Genomic DNA, 18,943 nt, shown 5'->3' on the forward strand with positions numbered 1-18,943 from the left:
GACTCATCAGACGGAGACGTTACTCCGATCTTCTCCTGTCCAATGAGCCGGTGTGAATCCAGCCTCAGTTTGCTGTTGTTAGCTGACAGGAGGACCCGGTGGTCTTCTGCTGCTGGAGTCCGTCTGCTTCAAGCTTCCAGGTGTTGTTCAGATCTTCTCGGTTGGAACGAGTTACTGTTTCCTTTCTATCATCTCCAACCAGTCTGACCGTTCTCCTCTGACCTCTGACCTCCGGCATCAACGAGGCATTTATACCCAGAGAACTAAAATAATATAAATAAATGAATTGAACTGCGGCTCACTATTTGTTGGACCGTTCTCTGTAAACCTAGAGATGGTTGTTGGTGAAAATCCCAGTAGATCATCAGTTAGTTAGCTAGTTAGTTAGTTAGTTAGTTACTCAGACCAGCCCGTCTGGCTCCAACAACCTGCCACGTTCAAAGTCCCTGAAATCACATTTCTTCCTCGTTCTGATGCTCCGTTTGATCTTCATCAGCTCGTCTTCACCGTGTCTACATGCCTCAATGCATTGAGCTGCTGCCATGTGATTGGCTGATCAGATATTTGCATTAACGAGCAGTTGAACAGGTGGGAGGCTGTGGTTCAGACAGTAGAGTGGGTTGCACACTAATCAGAAGGTTGGTAGTTCGATCCCCAGCTCCTCCTGTCCACATGCCTAAGTGTCCTTGAGCAAGACACTGAACCCTGAGTTGCTCCTGATGGTGAACCATCGGTGTGTGAATGTTCTCCTGATGGTGTACCATCGGTGTGTGAATGTTCTCCTGATGGCGAACCATCGGTGTATGAATGTTCTCCTGATGGCAGCACCCTGCATGGTGATCTGTGTCATTAGTGTGTGAATGGATGAATGGGAAAACCATGTTAAAGCGCTTTGAGACCGAAAGGTGATAAAACTATACAAGTACCAGGTCCCAGGTCATCTGGTAGCTCATTCCACCAAGTGGAGCCACTTCCTGGGCTGCTTTAAAAGGCATCCCCTCCTTCAAAGATCTGTGCAGCAGCAACATGGCTTGCTCTCTATTCATGTTCAATAGAGTCGATGTAGCATCCCCTGCACCACGGGGGTCTGCCGATCTGCCGTCAGCTGCTGACCGAGGATGTCAGAGGGTGGAGGTCTTTGCTCCTCACAATGCTGATGGTCCATCAAAGATAGAAACCCTGATTGTCACCATTTCTTCCTGCTCAGACCAGGCAAGAGGAGGGGTGCTCACCTGAGGCCTCTCATACATGGCGAGCAGCCATGCCTTATATGGTCAGTCACATGACTTTGTTGATATGGTCTCGAGGACAGGTAGATGCTGTCATATAAAGGAGAAGACCAAGCAGATGCTGTGGAACAATAACTTAACTGCAGCTTTCAAACTGTCATTGTGAAATCTCACCTGTCTGATGTAAATGGAAGTATTGATCTGCTCACCATGAGAAAGAGAGTCAGTCATGATCAGGATCTAACGTGGCTACATGACAATGTGCTGCATACTTCCTCTCACTTCAAACAGGTTAGATGTCACACAGAAGCACAGTTTGAAGGCTGCAGTTAGATTATTGTTCCACAGTCTGTGTCCTCAGATTGAGTCTCAGCACTGTTAGCAAACATTTGATCTGTTTACTGAAGTAAAACACATTTTCCTGTGATTGTCAAGTGTTTTATTAGAGAGAGATTTCTGTTTCAGAGTCTTACTGCAGGATATTTGTAGTGTTTTATTGTGCATTCAGATGTACTACCATAACTAACGAACTACCAAAATGTGGAAATAAGTGTTTTTGAGTTGCTGCATAAATTAGCAACAAAAACACATAAACAGAAAGGTAATTGTTTAGAAAATCATTAATAAAAAGATTTAATCAGCCACACATTGAGCAGATTTGAGTTGATTAGAATAATGTATTTATTTGGGGCCTATTATTGTGTTTTGGGACTTTATGGGGGAAGTTTTCCACAACAACACACAGGAAGGTAAGAACGTACAGAAGTGTCTAAGATGCACTATGTGTTGTCAATCTTCTTAAAATTGTTTTATAAGGCCGATCTGCTTCATCATCGTTGCATAATTATGTTGCCTAATGTCCGTGGAGTCGGATTTGGCCTGCGATTCGTAGGCACACATCCATGATACATTCCTGTCCAGCTTTGAGCCCGACTTGCTCTGAAGTCATTTAACGTGATGACATCACGAGATCAAGGCGGCTGCAGTTTTTTGGATCGAGGTGCCACAGTTGTTCTCCACCGACTGCACGGCCTCAGGGCATGATGGGAAATGCCTGGATCTCACCTGATCTAACAGCTGATTGGTGTAAATGTTGGCTCAACAATATGACATTTTAAAGAAACTTTTTTGTCGAATTGGGAGAGGTTTTGATCGTATTTGTGATTTTTAAAGGTTCATTGTGTTATCAGAATGAATGTTGTTGGTTGTTGTAAGAGGCTGAATACATTCCGATTACAGCTCAATATATTATAGTTCATTCTGATGTATATTTAATTCATTGAAGTATTTAACAACATAAAAACTTCTGGTAAATCGGATGTGGGGATTATAAAAAAAATCCTCTGAATTATAGTAAAAAAAAGTAAAAATAGTGTTTTCTTTTGCTTTTTAGGCTACCATTCATTATGTTTTAAGTTTATTTATATGGTTTGAGTGGAACAGGTCTGCTGTTGATTTACATGAGAATTCAACTGGAGTTTGAACCATAAACAGAGATCACAGATCTCCTGTACATCATTTTATTAGGATCCCATGTCATAATTAAAACAATTGTGGATAGCATACAAACTGATTTCTGGGTCTGAGAACATTTTATTAGTTTGGGATCAGATCTAACAGGCTGTGAGTGTTTCTGTGAATTCGTCCTTCTGAACTTTCCTTCACATCTTTCCTTGACCTCATGACGTCTTAGAAAAGAGGTTAGGAAAGGACATCCAGAGCCTCATAATGAATTTGACTTGTAGCTTATTTATTTTCTGTTCTTTGCCTTTTAATGTATGTTTATTTTTTTGTGTTTTCCTTTTTCTTTCCACAGCCGTTGTATTTGTGAATTTGTACATACATTTTTATTTAAAACAAATAAATAAGACAGGACAATAGACTAAGGATTTGGAACTAATTTCTTTGACTGTCCTCCATCGCGACCCCGGATTCTGTTGCTGTAGCCTCGTGTGTCCGGTAGATGGCGCTGTTAACACCCTCCGAGAAACAAAGAGAAGAAGAAGAAGAAGAAACAGAAGCAGGATGTTGCGTCTAATCTGACAATCTCCAGCCTGCTGAACATGAATCAACCTTTGTAGTTGTTGCAGCAGCCTGAATTAAAGCCTGTGTCTGCTGTCGGCTGCTATCTGCTGAGACCCCGGACAGCTGGACTCGAGTCGGGTAGGACTTCGGTCGTTTCCGCGTTGTGTCGGATGATGTTTACGGCTGAGCTAAGCTAAGCTAACACCAACCAGTTCCGTCACATATATATTGTATAGTTCAGGTAGTAGTAGGGACATATTCTAGTGTTTACTCCACTACACATATATATTATATAGTTCAGGTAGTAGTAGGGACATATTCTAGTGTTTACTCCACTACACATATATATTGTATAGTTCAGGTAGTAGTTGGGACATATTCTAGTGTTTACTCCACTACACATATATATTATATAGTTCAGGTAGTAGTAGGGACATATTCTAGTGTTTACTCCACTACACATATATATTGTATAGTTCAGGTAGTAGTTGGGACATATTCTAGTGTTTACTCCACTACACATATATTGTTCTATAGTTCAGGTAGTAGTTGGGACATATTCTAGTGTTTACTCCACTACACATATATATTGTATAGTTCAGGTAGTAGTTGGGACATATTCTAGTGTTTACTCCACTACACATATATATTGTATAGTTCAGGTAGTAGTTGGGACATATTCTAGTGTTTACTCCACTACACATATATTGTTCTATAGTTCAGGTAGTAGTTGGGACATATTCTAGTGTTTACTCCACTACACATATATTGTTCTATAGTTCAGGTAGTAGTTCAGGTAGTAGTTCAGGGACATATTCTAGTGTTTACTCCACTACACATATATATATTGTTCAGGTAGTAGTTGGGACATATTCTAGTGTTTACTCCACTACACATATATATTGTATAGTTCAGGTAGTAGTTGGGACATATTCTAGTGTTTACTCCACTACACATATATATTGTATATATAGTAGTTGGGACATATTCTAGTGTTTACTCCACTACACATATAGGTATAGTTCAGGTAGTAGTTGGGACATATTCTAGTGTTTACTCCACTACACATATATATTGTATAGTTCAGGTAGTAGTTGGGACATATTCTAGTGTTTACTCCACTACACATATATATTGTATAGTTCAGGTAGTAGTAGGGACATATTCTAGTGTTTACTCCACTACACATATATATTGTATAGTTCAGGTAGTAGTTGGGACATATTCTAGTGTTTACTCCACTACACATATATATTGTATAGTTCAGGTAGTAGTTGGGACATATTCTAGTGTTTACTCCACTACACATATATATTGTATAGTTCAGGTAGTAGTTGGGACATATTCTAGTGTTTACTCCACTACACATATATATTGTATAGTTCAGGTAGTAGTAGGGACATATTCTAGTGTTTACTCCACTACACATATATATTGTATAGTTCAGGTAGTAGTTGGGACATATTCTAGTGTTTTTACACATATATATATAGTTCAGGTAGTAGTTGGGACATATTCTAGTGTTTACTCCACTACACATATATATTCTATAGTTCAGGTAGTAGTTGGGACATATTCTAGTGTTTATATATATTGTTCTATAGTTCAGGTAGTAGTTGGGACATATTCTAGTGTTTACTCCACTACACATATATATTGTATAGTTCAGGTAGTAGTTGGGACATATTCTAGTGTTTACTCCACTACACATATATATTGTATAGTTCAGGTAGTAGTAGGGACATATTCTAGTGTTTACTCCACTACACATATATATTGTATAGTTCAGGTAGTAGTTGGGACATATTCTAGTGTTTACTCCACTACACATATATATTGTATAGTTCAGGTAGTAGTTGGGACATATTCTAGTGTTTACTCCACTACACATATATATTGTATAGTTCAGGTAGTAGTTGGGACATATTCTAGTGTTTACTCCACTACACATATATTGTTCTATAGTTCAGGTAGTAGTAGGGACATATTCTAGTGTTTACTCCACTACACATATATTGTTCTATAGTTCAGGTAGTAGTTGGGACATATTCTAGTGTTTACTCCACTACACATATATATTGTATAGTTCAGGTAGTAGTTGGGACATATTCTAGTGTTTACTCCACTACACATATATATTGTATAGTTCAGGTAGTAGTAGGGACATATTCTAGTGTTTACTCCACTACACATATATATTGTATAGTTCAGGTAGTAGTTGGGACATATTCTAGTGTTTACTCCACTACACATATATATTGTATAGTTCAGGTAGTAGTAGGGACATATTCTAGTGTTTACTACACCACTACACATATATATTGTATAGTTCAGGTAGTAGTTGGGACATATTCTAGTGTTTACTCCACTACACATATATATTGTATAGTTCAGGTAGTAGTGAACAAAGTAACACCATGGGACATATTCTAGTGTTTACTCCACTACACATATATATTGTATAGTTCAGGTAGTACCTGAACAAATAAAAGGAATAGTTGAATCCAGTTGTTTAAAAAATCTGGTTGTGAGTAGATGAGGAGGATTTGAAAAAGACACGAGGACATTGGAAGTGCAGCCATTTGTAACAATCGGTGTCAGTGACCTGATGAAATGTTTATTTTATTAGATGAAGGCATATAAATGCAGCTAAACTAACAGACTTAAGAGGATTTCCAATCTAAACTAATATCCTGTACTAATTTTATATTCACTTATTATCATGTTCACCTTCATTTACTGTGATGCTTTATTCTAGCTGTAGAATTCCTACTTTGACATATCTGTCATGGCAACACGTCATATGGTGTTTTTCACAGTTTTACAAAAAATAACTGTTCAAGTAAACATCAGAAACAGAATCCCAGAGTTATTGGAGTTGATATTTAGATAAATAAGATAAGACTTTATTAATACCACAGTGGGGGAAATGTAGTCATCACAGCAGCATAGAAACGCAGTTTAAAAAAAAAAAAAAGAAAGAAGGTGCACACAATAAGAAAAAAAATAACAAATACATACACAATAAAATAAGATATATAAATAGATTTTTTTTTTTTTTTTTTTTTAAAGTAATACCAATGAATAAATACACACACAGACACAAACTATACACCAAAAATAAATAAATACAGCTTGGGATGAAAAAAGGAAAATGTTGGGTGCTTTGACATACAGTGCAACGGTATTTTAGGCTGGTGTTATTTAAGATGATTTAACAATAAAGAACAGTGACTTCCTGTCAGGGCAGTATAAATATCAATTAAAAAAAGGTATTAATTCACTTTCACTGGGGTTGTTTTAGCTGTTACATCAGGGACACTAACCAGACTGTCATGTGGTGATGTATTCGTACCTCCAGTCAGCAGCTGTCTCTCCTCTTTCAGGTGCATCAAGCTCACTGAAGTGTCTCCATCCAGCCGCTCATCATGGTGGACTACTACCAGGTTTTAGGAGTACAGAGGGAAGCGTCTGCAGAAGACATAAAGAAAGCGTGAGTTGATAAAAATGTTTAAGATGTTCAGGCGTCACCTGCACAGAGATGCCGTCACTTCGTTGTCCTCCGAAGACCTCGGCTGACAGATGTGCAGCTGATAATGACTGCAGGCTGCTCACCTTTCTAAGGAGTAATCAGTCTCAATGACATCAAACTGCTAAAACCTGATTCAGGTGACATTTAAAACATGTTTCTACATCTAGATTTCTTTCTTTTTAAACATCCCTTCTTGGATATTTCTGACTTAGTTTTGAGCCTTCGTAACATTTTCCACTCTAACTGACGTTTACTCTTATTATCATTGAGGAACTCTGAGTCTTCTGAAACAGTTTATACATTTATATAGACATTTTTAAAGATTGTTTCATGATGAAACTCGTTAAAATCAAATTCACTGCAACAGTTTTGATTTTTATTTATAAGAGATGCTTAATTCCCTCTGAGTCACCTACTTCCCTGAGATTTGGCTCTAAGCACCTTGCAAACACCCGCCGAGTCAAAAACCCTGATTACTGTCACAAAAGTTTTGCTTTTGTTTTATCTTCCTGATGTCTAAAATGTGGGAACAAGAGCAAGTAATAGACCGAATGGTTGATGTTTGTGTTGGGACCAGTGGAGCTGTCACTCAGAGACTCTCAGACAGTTACACAGGGTTTCTCCTGTTTGCATCCAACAGTAACACACACCCTCTGCAGGGTTTTATTCATTTAGTTATTCAGATGCAGGTTAAGTCATTTATAAGCATTTGCTCTGAGCTGATGATGAGAGCACAGCGATTGTAACAACAAAGGTGATCACTGAACAGAAAACAGTCCTGTAGCTTCATGTGAGCAACATCACAGCAAACACACTCATTCGATAGAAGAACACCAGGAAACAACTTTTGTAAAGTTATGAGCAGATTGGATTGAATCAGTAACTCATTCAGTAAATGTTGTTGAAAGACAAACGTTTCATCCCGACTGCAGGACGGTAGATAAGGAGGTCAACCTGATGTCTGGTCTTCATGACACAAGGGAGAAATACTACAAACATATGCACATTATGCGCTTTTGCATAATTTTGATGATTTGTAATTGGGAAAAATATTCAATATCGTCCCCTTGGTGTGAGCTAGCCATCACACATGATGTGTTCCAGACCACATCCTTCAATCAGTCGACTAACAAAGTGCTCCTCCGTGTCAGGAGGTCACCGTGCACAGGAGTGTTGTTTCAAAACTAAAAGCTTGTTAGACAAATCACTTTTGCATTTTTGGATTTTACTTGACTGGTTGTTGTCAATACACGTTCAATTAAAGTTGATTATCCAAAAGCGTAGGACACCTTATATGTTAGCTTGACAGACAATCTGCTGCTCAGTACTTCGGTCTCCATTATCCTTCTGGCTATGTTTGAATGCATGACAAGATAATTGGGCTTTAACAACTCCATCTTTGGGGGAAACACTGTGCGTGGTGCACAGTGTTAAAGGAGACACATTTACCTGCATCCTGGCAAAAAAAAAGAAAAGGTATGAAGACAGAAGAGAGAAATAATGTGAGAGGAAGCTAAGGAGAAGCTTTCCGAAGTGTGAGGTGACCCACTTTAACCTGTGAACGCTCCACGTCGTAGACAACAAACACAAAACAAATGTGGAGAAGACAAAACAGTTACTGAGACTTGAGCTGTGATTGTGGAGAAAGTGTGAAGAGGATAAAGGAGCTGAACTGATGGCAGAGTCCTTTTTTTTTATTATAGTTTGTAGGTCAGTGCGTGAATATTTTAGTCTTTTATGTTCTTGTTTTTATTTTGCAATATTATAAATTAAATTAAATATAAATTAAAGTTCCTAAGCGCTATTGTAACGTTTTGAATTGAGTCTCATTAACATGTTGTTGTGTGCAGGTACAAAAAGCTGGCGTTGAGGTGGCACCCCGATAAAAACCCGGAGAACAAGGACGACGCGGAGAAGAAGTTCAAGGAGCTTTCGGAGGCTTACGAAGTCCTGTCAGACGGTTTGTACCACAGCGTCTGTACATCCTGTAAATAAGCAGAACTCGGGGTGTGAAGTTCAGCAGAGGAGTTCAGATGAAACACGGCGTCCTTCTTTCCTCTTCACTGCTCCTCCTGTTTCTGCCTCATTAGTTCTGTCCGTACTGTTGTTGTTCTGCTTTAAAACATTTCTCTCTCCTCCTGCAGCCAACAAGAGGACCATATATGATCGTTACGGCAAAGAGGGGCTGACGGGGAACAATGGAGGAAGAGGTGAGTGCTTCCTTTAAGATGAACTGTCTCACTGCTCCCCGGGCCTGTCAATCAATTCCGGCCCCGAAAAATGGTTCTGATCCAGAAGTGTCTTCAGCTGCAATACCAGCGAGTGCCACTAGAGGTCGGCTCCAAAAAGCCTCCGGCTCCATAGACTCCCATTCAACTTCTCTCATCAAATCCAAAGTGAATCAAATGTGTCCATCAGTTATCTCGGTGTTGTTAGCTAAAGTCACTCCTTCTTCTTAGTTTTCTGGAGGTCCATCTGAAAATAATCCCTCATTCATTAGAAAAGAAGATTCAAACAGCTCCGTTGACAAATGTTAGCGGGTGACGTTACTGTTGGTCGTTGCTTGGTGCTTCCACTTTGGCTTCACCTTTCAGACCCGGAAGCTACGTCCACTTTTATATACAATCTGTGGCTGCATTACACGTTTTATTTGGCCAGAGAGAGTGTTCCCATTTTTTACTAAAAGGGTTTGGTGGACCAGTTTAGCCTGCAGGAGTTTCTGTAACGTGTTGTGCTGCCTCTGAGGAAATTAATTCATGACACTTGAAAACAAGCTCAAAGTGTCTTCACCGTCTTTAGTAACCCTACTGAAGAATCACCAGAGACTTCAAGATGCTTTAGTCACGGCACAATATTATTCAGATTCTGAACATTTTGAGATCCGCTCAGTGTCACGGTAACATATATTGGGATCCATTACCTGACCTTTATGTCCCCAAAGAAAAGTTTTAACTCTGTTCATGTCACTGCAGTCGTGTTTATTACAGCCAGATGGGATTTTGAAGCAACTACAGTGATCAATACTGTCATAAAAACCTGTCACAAAAGTTGCATTAACCTTACAAATGGATTTATGTGTATAATGAATTATTGTTACTTGGTGTTCAACATGCCAAACAACTTATCCTGATACCATGCTGGAATATTTTGGATGTAGAAATGAAGCAGGTTCAACATCCAATAATTACAGATGATGTTCAGATGTGTCTTTGTATTCTTTTGAATTGTAAAGTGGTTTGAAACCATGTCATTTTGCTTTTAAAAAAAAAAATCGATTCATGTACTTTACAGCAGATTAATAATGAGCTCATAAAGAAATGATTTTTAGCTTTAAGAGTCTGAGATGAGTCTTGGAATCAAATGTAGGTTTGACATATTAAATGCACTCACTGCAATGATGAGAACTTCCTTGGGAACAATATTATATCCATAAAACATGACTGTGTCTGTTTCATGTCTCTAGATGTAGTTTTCTAGAAAACAGACGGTATATTATGAACCAAACGTGCACTGCCAGTAAATAATGACACCAAGAGACAACTTCTGTCCTGGGAAAGAATGACCAGACAGTTTACAGGTTTTGTTTATTGTTAACTTCATTTTTATATAACCTGTCTGTGAAGTCGATTTGTTGTGACCAGACAAACACTTCAACTTCAACAGGAACCGAGTGTGATGATGATCAGAACATTTGCTTTGGATTTACAGCGTTAACGTGTGTTTTCATCCTTGTGGTGTTTCAGGGAACCATTTCCACAACGGAGATCATTTCCACGAACCGTTCACATTCCGAAACCCAGAAGATGTTTTTAGGGAATTCTTCGGTGGCAGAGACCCGTTTGCAGATTTTTTCGGTAAGTCGTACTTTCAAAATAAAAGAAGTTAGGATGTCGCTAAAGGAGTTGTATGTTGATGTAATAGTGACCCCTTGTTTTCTGTCCTCTCAGGTCCAGATCCATTCAATGAGGATCCGTTCTTCGGCACCGGCCGGCGGCACCAGAGGCCCACTCGCAGCCGGACAGACGGCTCGTTTTTCGGGGGCTTCGTTGGTTTTCCTCCCTTCGGTGCTGGTTTCACACCTTTTGACACGGGTAAGAAATGCATTATGAATGAATGATAAAAACATGCTCTGCTACCGGACCATATAACCTCCAGAATATTTCACGTTACAAACCAGCGTCGTCTATTTACGTGAGATTCTGTGCCCGGTTCATCTCAGGCTTCGGGTCTTTCGGCCCCATCAGCACCATGGGTCATATGGGTCACATGGGTCACATGGGTCACATGACAACCATGGGCGGTTTGGGAGGCGGAGGCTTCACCTCCTTCTCTTCAACCTCCTTCGGAGGCGGAGGCGGAGGCGGCATGGGCAACTTCCGCTCTGTGTCAACCTCCACCAAGATCATCAACGGGAGGAAGATCACCACTAAAAGGTAAAACATCAGACTGGACATCAGACTGAACATCAGACTGGACATGAGACTGGACATCAGACTGGACATCAGACTGGACATCAGACTGGACATGAGACTGGACATGAGACTGGACATCAGACTGGACATCAGACTGGACATGAGACTGGACATGAGACTGGACATCAGACTGGACATCAGACTGGACATGAGACTGGACATGAGACTGGACATCAGACTGGACATCAGACTGGACATCAGACTGGACATGAGACTGGACATCAGACTGGACATCAGACTGAACATCAGACTGGACATCAGACTGGACATCAGACTGGACATCAGACTGGACATCAGACTGGACATCAGACTGGACATGAGACTGGACATCAGACTAGACATCAGACTGAACATCAGACTGGACATCAGACTGGACATGAGACTGGACATCAGACTGGACATCAGACTGAACATCAGACTGGACATCAGACTGGACATCAGACTGGACATCAGCCTGGACATCAGACTGAACATCAGACGACATCAGACTGGACATCAGACTGGACATCAGACAACATCAGACTGGACATCAGCCTGGACATCAGCCTGGACATCAGACTGAACATCAGACTGGACATCAGACTGGACATCAGACAACATCAGACTGGACATCAGACTGGACATCAGCCTGGACATCAGACTGGACATCAGACTGGACATCAGCCTGGACATCAGACTGAACATCAGAGCTTGCGGGTTTTACACTTTTTCATTTTCTTTGCACATTCAATTTGGGTTTTTTTTTCCAACAATTCTACATTTTGGAGGTATGTATTGTATAATATATGTATTCTTTATGATCATACACTTAAGGCCAGACAATGAAAGTCAAGGGGACACTACCTGCTGTAAGTGACTGACAACCTCCACTCCACTGAGTAATCCTCAATTACAAACCAAACTGGAAATTGTCTTGTTGATAAAAAAATAAATCCATAGAAAGCAGCCTGTCCCAGTGTAGACGCTGACAGTTTCCTCAACACTACAGGAAGTAGTTACATCCTCTGTTCCACCATTTAACTAAAATATTTTAATGTTACTATTTTAGCAGCATTGTGTGTTGCAACTATCAAATCCCATATTTCTACGTTCTTAAGGCCATTTATGGTCGTGACCATATTTGGGCAAGCGGCGGATCTGATTGGAAACCTGACGATACTACGTCCCGCCCACCGATAGCTGTAACCTGACTGCACCACAGGCCTGTCAATCAAACAGACACGCCCCCAAAAACAGGTCTTCTTGAATCTTCTTTTCTAATGAATGAGGGATTATTTTCAGATGGACCTCCAGAAAACTAATAAGAAGGAGTGACTTTAGCTAACAACACCGAGATAACTGATGGACACATTTTATTCACTTTGGATTTGATGAGAGAAGTTGAATGGGAGTCTATGGAGCCGGAGGCTTTTTGGAGCCGACCTCTAGTGGCACTCGCTGGTATTGCAGCTGAAGACACTTCTGGATCGGAACCATTTTACAGACCTGAAGCTACGAACTCTTTTATATCCAGTCTGTGGTCTGAACAGAGCAGATCGGCCAGGCAGGAAGTCAGTTGAGAAAATAGATCTCCCACTATACTTGTTCAATGTGATGTTCAATCAGTGATATATTTCTAGACAAAATCGTGGAGATTTAAATTTTTGTCAAACAGGTGATATTTTATTGTTGAATCTATGTAACCTGGGAGGTGTGTAATGTGTCCTGTGTAATGTGCTGAGTAGATCAGAAGCAGTGTACAAGCTCCCATTTACATTTATAAATGTTTTTTTTGTTTTTTGTTTTCAAAATGAAGGTAGTTATTTGTGGGATGTAATATTAGGTTTAAATCCATCTCCTCTTCCTCACCCTGTCGTCCCTGCAGAATCGTGGAGAACGGTCAGGAGCGGGTGGAGGTGGAGGAGGACGGCCAGCTGCAGTCGATAACCGTTAACGGTAAGGAGCAGCTGCTGCGACTGGAACACAAGTGAAGACGTGGACGTCCTCCGCTGGAGACGTGTTACCTCAGCACAAACATCCCAACAAACTTGAGCTCGAAACGGAAGGAAGAAGAAAAAAAAACCGAACAAAACCATGTAATAATAGTGCTCGACTATTAGTTGGATGTGTACATACTTAGGTTGTGTTTATTTCCCATCATGTCCTCTCCCTGCTGACTCTCATTTGTTAACCAGTGATTCAGATCGGAGCGTTTGGACGCAGGCTTTTCTATGCATTTGTTCATGTGTTGGGTTAGTTGGAGCAGTCCTTTTAATTTGGCTCAGGGTGGTGTTTTCTTTGTGTTTGGGACCACAGTATTGTTTTGATGTTCTGATATGACCAGACCCCTCGACTTCTAGTACTTTCTGTATGCACTCAGCTGTGTCGGTCTGTGTGCGGACCGCGCACGCTGTTTTCAGAAAACAAAGCATGACTTTGCTTTTTCATCTGAATGGAAAAAAATAAAGTTTACTTTGATTTTAAAAAGTGGGTACGAATAAATAAAGCGTCTGCCCCTGCTTGTCTAATCTTTTTTTAGTTGTTTTTTTTTCTATTAAAAAAATGCAAAGCTGATAGAGTGAGTTATGCAATTTTATATGTTCTAATACATTGTGTTTTTTGTTTATTTAATGATGCATGTACACCTGTTGATGTTGAGTCTTAATGTTAAAGCTGCATTATGATGCACAAATGATGGAAGGAACTCTATAAATGATATATGAATATAGAAGGACTTTTGTGTAGTTTGTAAACCAATAAATCTTGAGTTATATCCTTTTTTCAGGATAATGAAATCTTGGTCGCTCCTTGTTCTATTAGTCTGTGGTGATTTTGTTAAACAGCTTTTTGTCCAACCCTCCAGAGTTGTAAACTTTATCACGGGTAGTAACCAAAGTGCCACTTCTACCTTGTCAGATTTCTTCTAAATAAAACATGAACAGTGTTTCACGGGCGTATCATAACAATATTACAAGAAAACAATTGTATTAGAGTAAAATATTTAAAAGTAGCGGCAGTGAGTCTGTTTCATCACTTACTTGCATATATAGTGCTTCACCCACACAGGTGCACAGGCCTTCACTACATAACTACATGACTACATCACCACATGACTACATCACCACATCACTACATGACTACATGACTACATCACCACATGACTACATCACCACATCACTACATGACTACATCACCACATCACCACATGACTACATCACCACATCACTACATGACTACATCACCACATCACTACATGACTACATCACCACATGACTACATCACTACATGACTACATCACCACATCACTACATGACTACATCACCACATGACTACATCACTACATGACTACATCACTGCATGACTACATCACTACATCACTGCATGACTACATCACTACATCACCACATGACTACATCACCACATGACTACATCACCACATGACTACATCACTACATGACTACATCACCACATCACTACATGACTGCATGACTACATAACTACATCACAACATGACTACATCACCACATCACTTCATGACTACATCACCACATGACTACATGACTACATCGCCACATGACTACATCACATCACTACATGACTACATCACCACATCACTACATGACTGTATGACTACATCACTACATGACTGCATGATTACATCACTACATGACTACATCACCACATCACTTCATGACTACATCACCACATGACTACATCACCACATGACTACATCACCACATGACTACATCACTACATGACTACATCACCACATGACTACATCACCACATGACTACATCACTATATGACTACATCACCACATGACTACATCACCACATGACTACATCACAACATCTTGCCTACTGAGTTGGACAAAAATGAAAAACACAACATCATTGTTTGCCCTTTAAAACGTTGTGTTTATACGCTGAGCACAGAAGACCTTGGGGCCCGGCAGTGATGCTGTGTTGCACCTCTGTCTTTGATAGGAAGCATGATGACAAACTTATGTGTTTCCTCCAAATGATGCCAGTCTCCTAAGAAAATACATATGCTCTGATGCTGATGTAATATGTGCTTATTCCAAGATAAATCACCACCAACACAGATTTTCTAAATATTTGCAGGAGAAAAATGGTTCAGTTTCTGTACTCTGAATATAAATGATGGAGTACAAAATGCTGTGAGTATTTTCTCAAATGTGTTTGAAATATGAGTTTTCCATTGGTTAGCGCAGACGTCCCTCTCCACAGCGACATGTTCCAGCTCGTCCTGGTGGAGCCGAGGCATTCCTGGCCCAGATGAGATATTTAATCCCTCCAGTATGTTCTGGAACCACCCGGGGGTCTCCTACGAGATGGAGACATCCCAATCAGATGCCAAAACCTCCTCAACAAGCTCCTTTGGACGTGAAGAACCAGGACCTCTTCTCTAAACTCTCCCAGGACGATGGAGCTCCTTACCTCAGCTCTAAGGCTGAGCCGGCCACCCAGCAGAGGAAACCCACTTCACACATTTCTAGTAAAAATTTAATTCGTTCAGTCTCCAGCTGAGACGTAGATGAACATAGATTGACTGGTACATCGAAAGCTTCGCCTTCCAGCTCTACTCCCTTTTCCCATAATTGGTCCAGTACAAAGCCTTTTCCTGCTGACGCCTGTCAATCTGCTCAATCCTCCCCTCACTCGTAAACAAGACCCCAACATACCTGACTTGGGGTAGGTTCTCCATCTTCATGTGACGGGATCAGTCCACCGTTTTCAAGCTGACAACCATCGCCTCAGACTTGGAGACTCTTCACACTTTGTTTCAAACCGCCCCGTCTCATGCAGAAGGTCAGCGTCTGATGAAGCCAACAGAACCACATCATCTGCAGATAGCCAAAATAACAGGTGTGGGTGTGTGTGTGTGTGTGTGTGGGTGTATGTGGGTGTGTGTAGGTGTCTATGTGGGTGTGTGGGTGTGGGTGTGGGCGTAGGTGTGTATGTGGGTGTAGGTGTAGGTGTGGGTGTAGGTGTGTATGTGTGTGTGTGGGTGGGTGTAGGTGTGTATGTGGGTGTGTGTAGGTGTGTGTAGGTGTGGGTGTGGGTGTAGGTGTCTATGTGGGTGTGTGTGGGTGTAGGTGTGTATGTGGGTGTGTGTAGGTGTGTATGTGTGTGTGTGTGTGTGTGTGTGTGTGTGTGTGTGTGTGTGTGTGTGTGTGTGTGTGTGTGTGTGTGTGTGTGTGTGTGTGTGTGTGTGTGTGTGTGTGTGTGTGTGTGTGTGTGTGTGAAGGTATGTCTATGGAGCCAGAGGCTTTTTGGAGCCAACCTCTGGTGGCACTCGATGGTATTGCATCTTAAGACACTTTCACATTGGTTACATTTTTCAGAACCAGAAGCTCCAAACACTTTTCTATCCCGTCTGTGAACACTCGTAGGATGTTTCTGATCAGGTCTGTGGAGCATCCTGTTAACAAACAGATCCTGGTTTCTGAACATTAAGTGTTGGTGGCTGAGATTTGCTTTTCAATAGCCAGAATATATCTGTAATTTAGAAAGAATGCTGATCTCCTCCTGCTTTTCCACATACAAGAAAAAAAATGCTACACTTTACATGTTTTATGGTTTATTTTTTGGTTTGTCACAGTTCATCCTTCTTGTTTAGTTTTGTCTTATTAAGACAGATTTCTTTCTGTCCATTTTAGTCTGTTCTCATTGTTTAGTTTTGTCAACCTGTCTTTTCCTCATCCTCTGTCTCTCCGTCTCTCTGTCCTTTGAGTCTTTCATGTTCAAGTTCCTGTTTTATTTTGACAACTCACCTTCTCGTCTCACTTCTGTTGTCTTCACTTCCTGTCCTCTCTGTATCTGATTGTCTTCCCGCCCTGATAGTTTCCGTCTGTGTTCAATTATCTCCTGACCTTCTGTGTATAAAGTCTGCGTGCTCACGACCTTCTTTGTCAGATTGTCGTCATGGTTAACTTAAAGCTGGTTGATCCTGCGCTCCTTCCTGGGTTGAGGAAGATATTGTGTTTGCCCGGTGTTTTTCCGTTTTAGAGCTTCTGGACATTCTTTGTACCAACTTCTGTCTGTTGAATTGTGGGATCTTTTGTTACATCACAGATTGTAAGTCTTTAAAATGTTGTAAACACTTTAGGAGCTCAGTTACATTATTTGCTACAGAAGCTTAGACTTGGTTAGTGATTGTTTGGCACTGTGTGAATTTAACCACTTTGATAAAGTGAGTCATCACAATGAATCAGAAAAAACTCCGCCTCAGCTCAAATACGTTTTATATCAAATTACACCAACATGAACTCCCGGTCCGTTCCGACAGCTGATGAACGGCCTGCTGACTTCAGACTGAAGGGTTTCTCTAGAGCCACAACAGATTTCAACATCCTGCTCATCCAGATCTGATTCCTCTCAGACTTTAACAAGTGGAAGTCTGAGCTGAGTTTGTTGGTAAAAGTAAAAATATGAATTACTTTGCAAGAAAAAACTAAAAACAAAACACAGAGTTGGCCCACACTGCAGACAATAGGAATTCATTTATGTGTGAGGCTCATCAGAGGACATCAATAAGCAAACACAGTAACTTTCAAGGGATCTGTGCATAAACACTTGTCACTCAGAACAAAAAGAAACTTTTATACTTGCAGTAAATTTTATAATCCAAATATTAAAGCAAACCTGGCTGGTCTGTTCTTCTTTATGTTGCAGTTTTAGAGGACCTGCAGCTCCAACCATCCTGGTGTTAAATACCCAAATCTTTACAGACTTATTGGGAGGATGTTCAGCTGGGCTCCAGCTTCCTGAGGAGTGGGGTGGGTGGAGGGGAGGGGAGGGGAGGGTCTCACCTGTAATAAAAGGTGCTGTCACCTTACCTGCTCTCTTCACATACTTTACTGTGGCAGAGCTCCACCACATGTTACTTACTTCTCAGGGAGGGAAGAGGAGCCACCTACTGATGCATCTTGAAACTACATTGTGTCTACATGTACCTACAGGTGAGCACTGGTTCAACACAAGCACCAAAGCACTTTGCTAAATGATTGCTTTTCATTCTTTTTCATATTTTTCGGCAGTAACTAAAGGTTTAATACGATTGACTCATGTTGGTTTCAGTTGCAGAATTAGTTCCTCATTTACAGTAGTTTTCCAGCTCTTTTGGCACCTATTAAGTAATAAAATGTCAAGCCACACATTCTCCACTTCAGTCACCTGAAGGATAAGGGCGGTCGGAGGGGGCGGGGCCTGGGCGGAGCTCTGCTAAATAGCCCACCTGTCACGTCCTGTCTCTGTTATCGATCGGTGTATTACTGTGATGCTCGTTGTTCATCTGCCTTTATGTGTGGTTCAGCCTCCAATAAAAGTTAAAATTAATCACAAATATAACAGGATGTGTATGGAGGGATAAACTATCTGGAGGAACCCCCCCCCCCCCCTCCCGAGGCGAGTAGTTCTGTAGGAAACAAGCTGTTGATCTGGAGCTGTCCTTGGTGCTGAACGCTTCAATCCAATTACAGCACCCCTCCCCCCCCCCCCCCTCTCTCCCTCTCCCTCTCCCCCCTCCCTCCCTCTTCCTGTCTCGAACCGGCATCTATCCGGCACCGCCGGTATACTCCTCGTCTTCCCTGCACGCTGTGTGTGTGTGTGTGTGTGTGTGTGTGTTCCCTCGTGCAGAAAGCCTCCCTGAAGATTTCCTTTTCCTGCTCTGAAGGGTTTATT

The 18,943-nt window shown here is 41.0% G+C and overlaps 1 protein-coding gene across 1 annotated transcript; it reads left to right on the forward strand.

Moving 5' to 3' along the window:
- The first annotated feature begins 3,229 nt into the window (after positions 1-3,229).
- Positions 3,230-14,032, forward strand: LOC138635521 (dnaJ homolog subfamily B member 6-like). The gene is made up of 8 exons (XM_069723030.1): positions 3,230-3,392; positions 6,641-6,747; positions 8,637-8,746; positions 8,931-8,996; positions 10,530-10,640; positions 10,734-10,877; positions 11,006-11,219; positions 13,123-14,032. The coding sequence occupies exons 2-8, from the start codon at positions 6,683-6,685 to the stop codon at positions 13,226-13,228; spliced, it is 816 nt and encodes a 271-aa protein (XP_069579131.1). The 5' UTR covers positions 3,230-3,392; positions 6,641-6,682; the 3' UTR covers positions 13,229-14,032.
- Positions 14,033-18,943: the final 4,911 nt, after the last annotated feature.

This window comes from Brachyistius frenatus, unplaced genomic scaffold (genome assembly GCF_029030835.1).
Source record: "Brachyistius frenatus isolate BFR_SWC_R1_liver_20210118 unplaced genomic scaffold, ASM2903083v1 Contig_314, whole genome shotgun sequence".
In the NCBI taxonomy this organism is placed as follows: domain Eukaryota; kingdom Metazoa; phylum Chordata; class Actinopteri; family Embiotocidae; genus Brachyistius; species Brachyistius frenatus.

What these genes read in the sequence shown, in the direction of transcription:
- LOC138635521 (XM_069723030.1), top strand. Translation starts at nt 6,683, where the DNA reads ATGGTGGACTACTACCAGGTTTTAGGAGTACAGAGGGAAGCGTCTGCA. An exon ending in TTTCACACCTTTTGACACGG is followed by an intron (nt 10,878 to 11,005) that starts GTAAGAAATGCA and finishes GGTTCATCTCAG; the next exon opens with GCTTCGGGTCTTTCGGCCCC. An exon ending in AGGAAGATCACCACTAAAAG is followed by an intron (nt 11,220 to 13,122) that starts GTAAAACATCAG and finishes TCGTCCCTGCAG; the next exon opens with AATCGTGGAGAACGGTCAGG.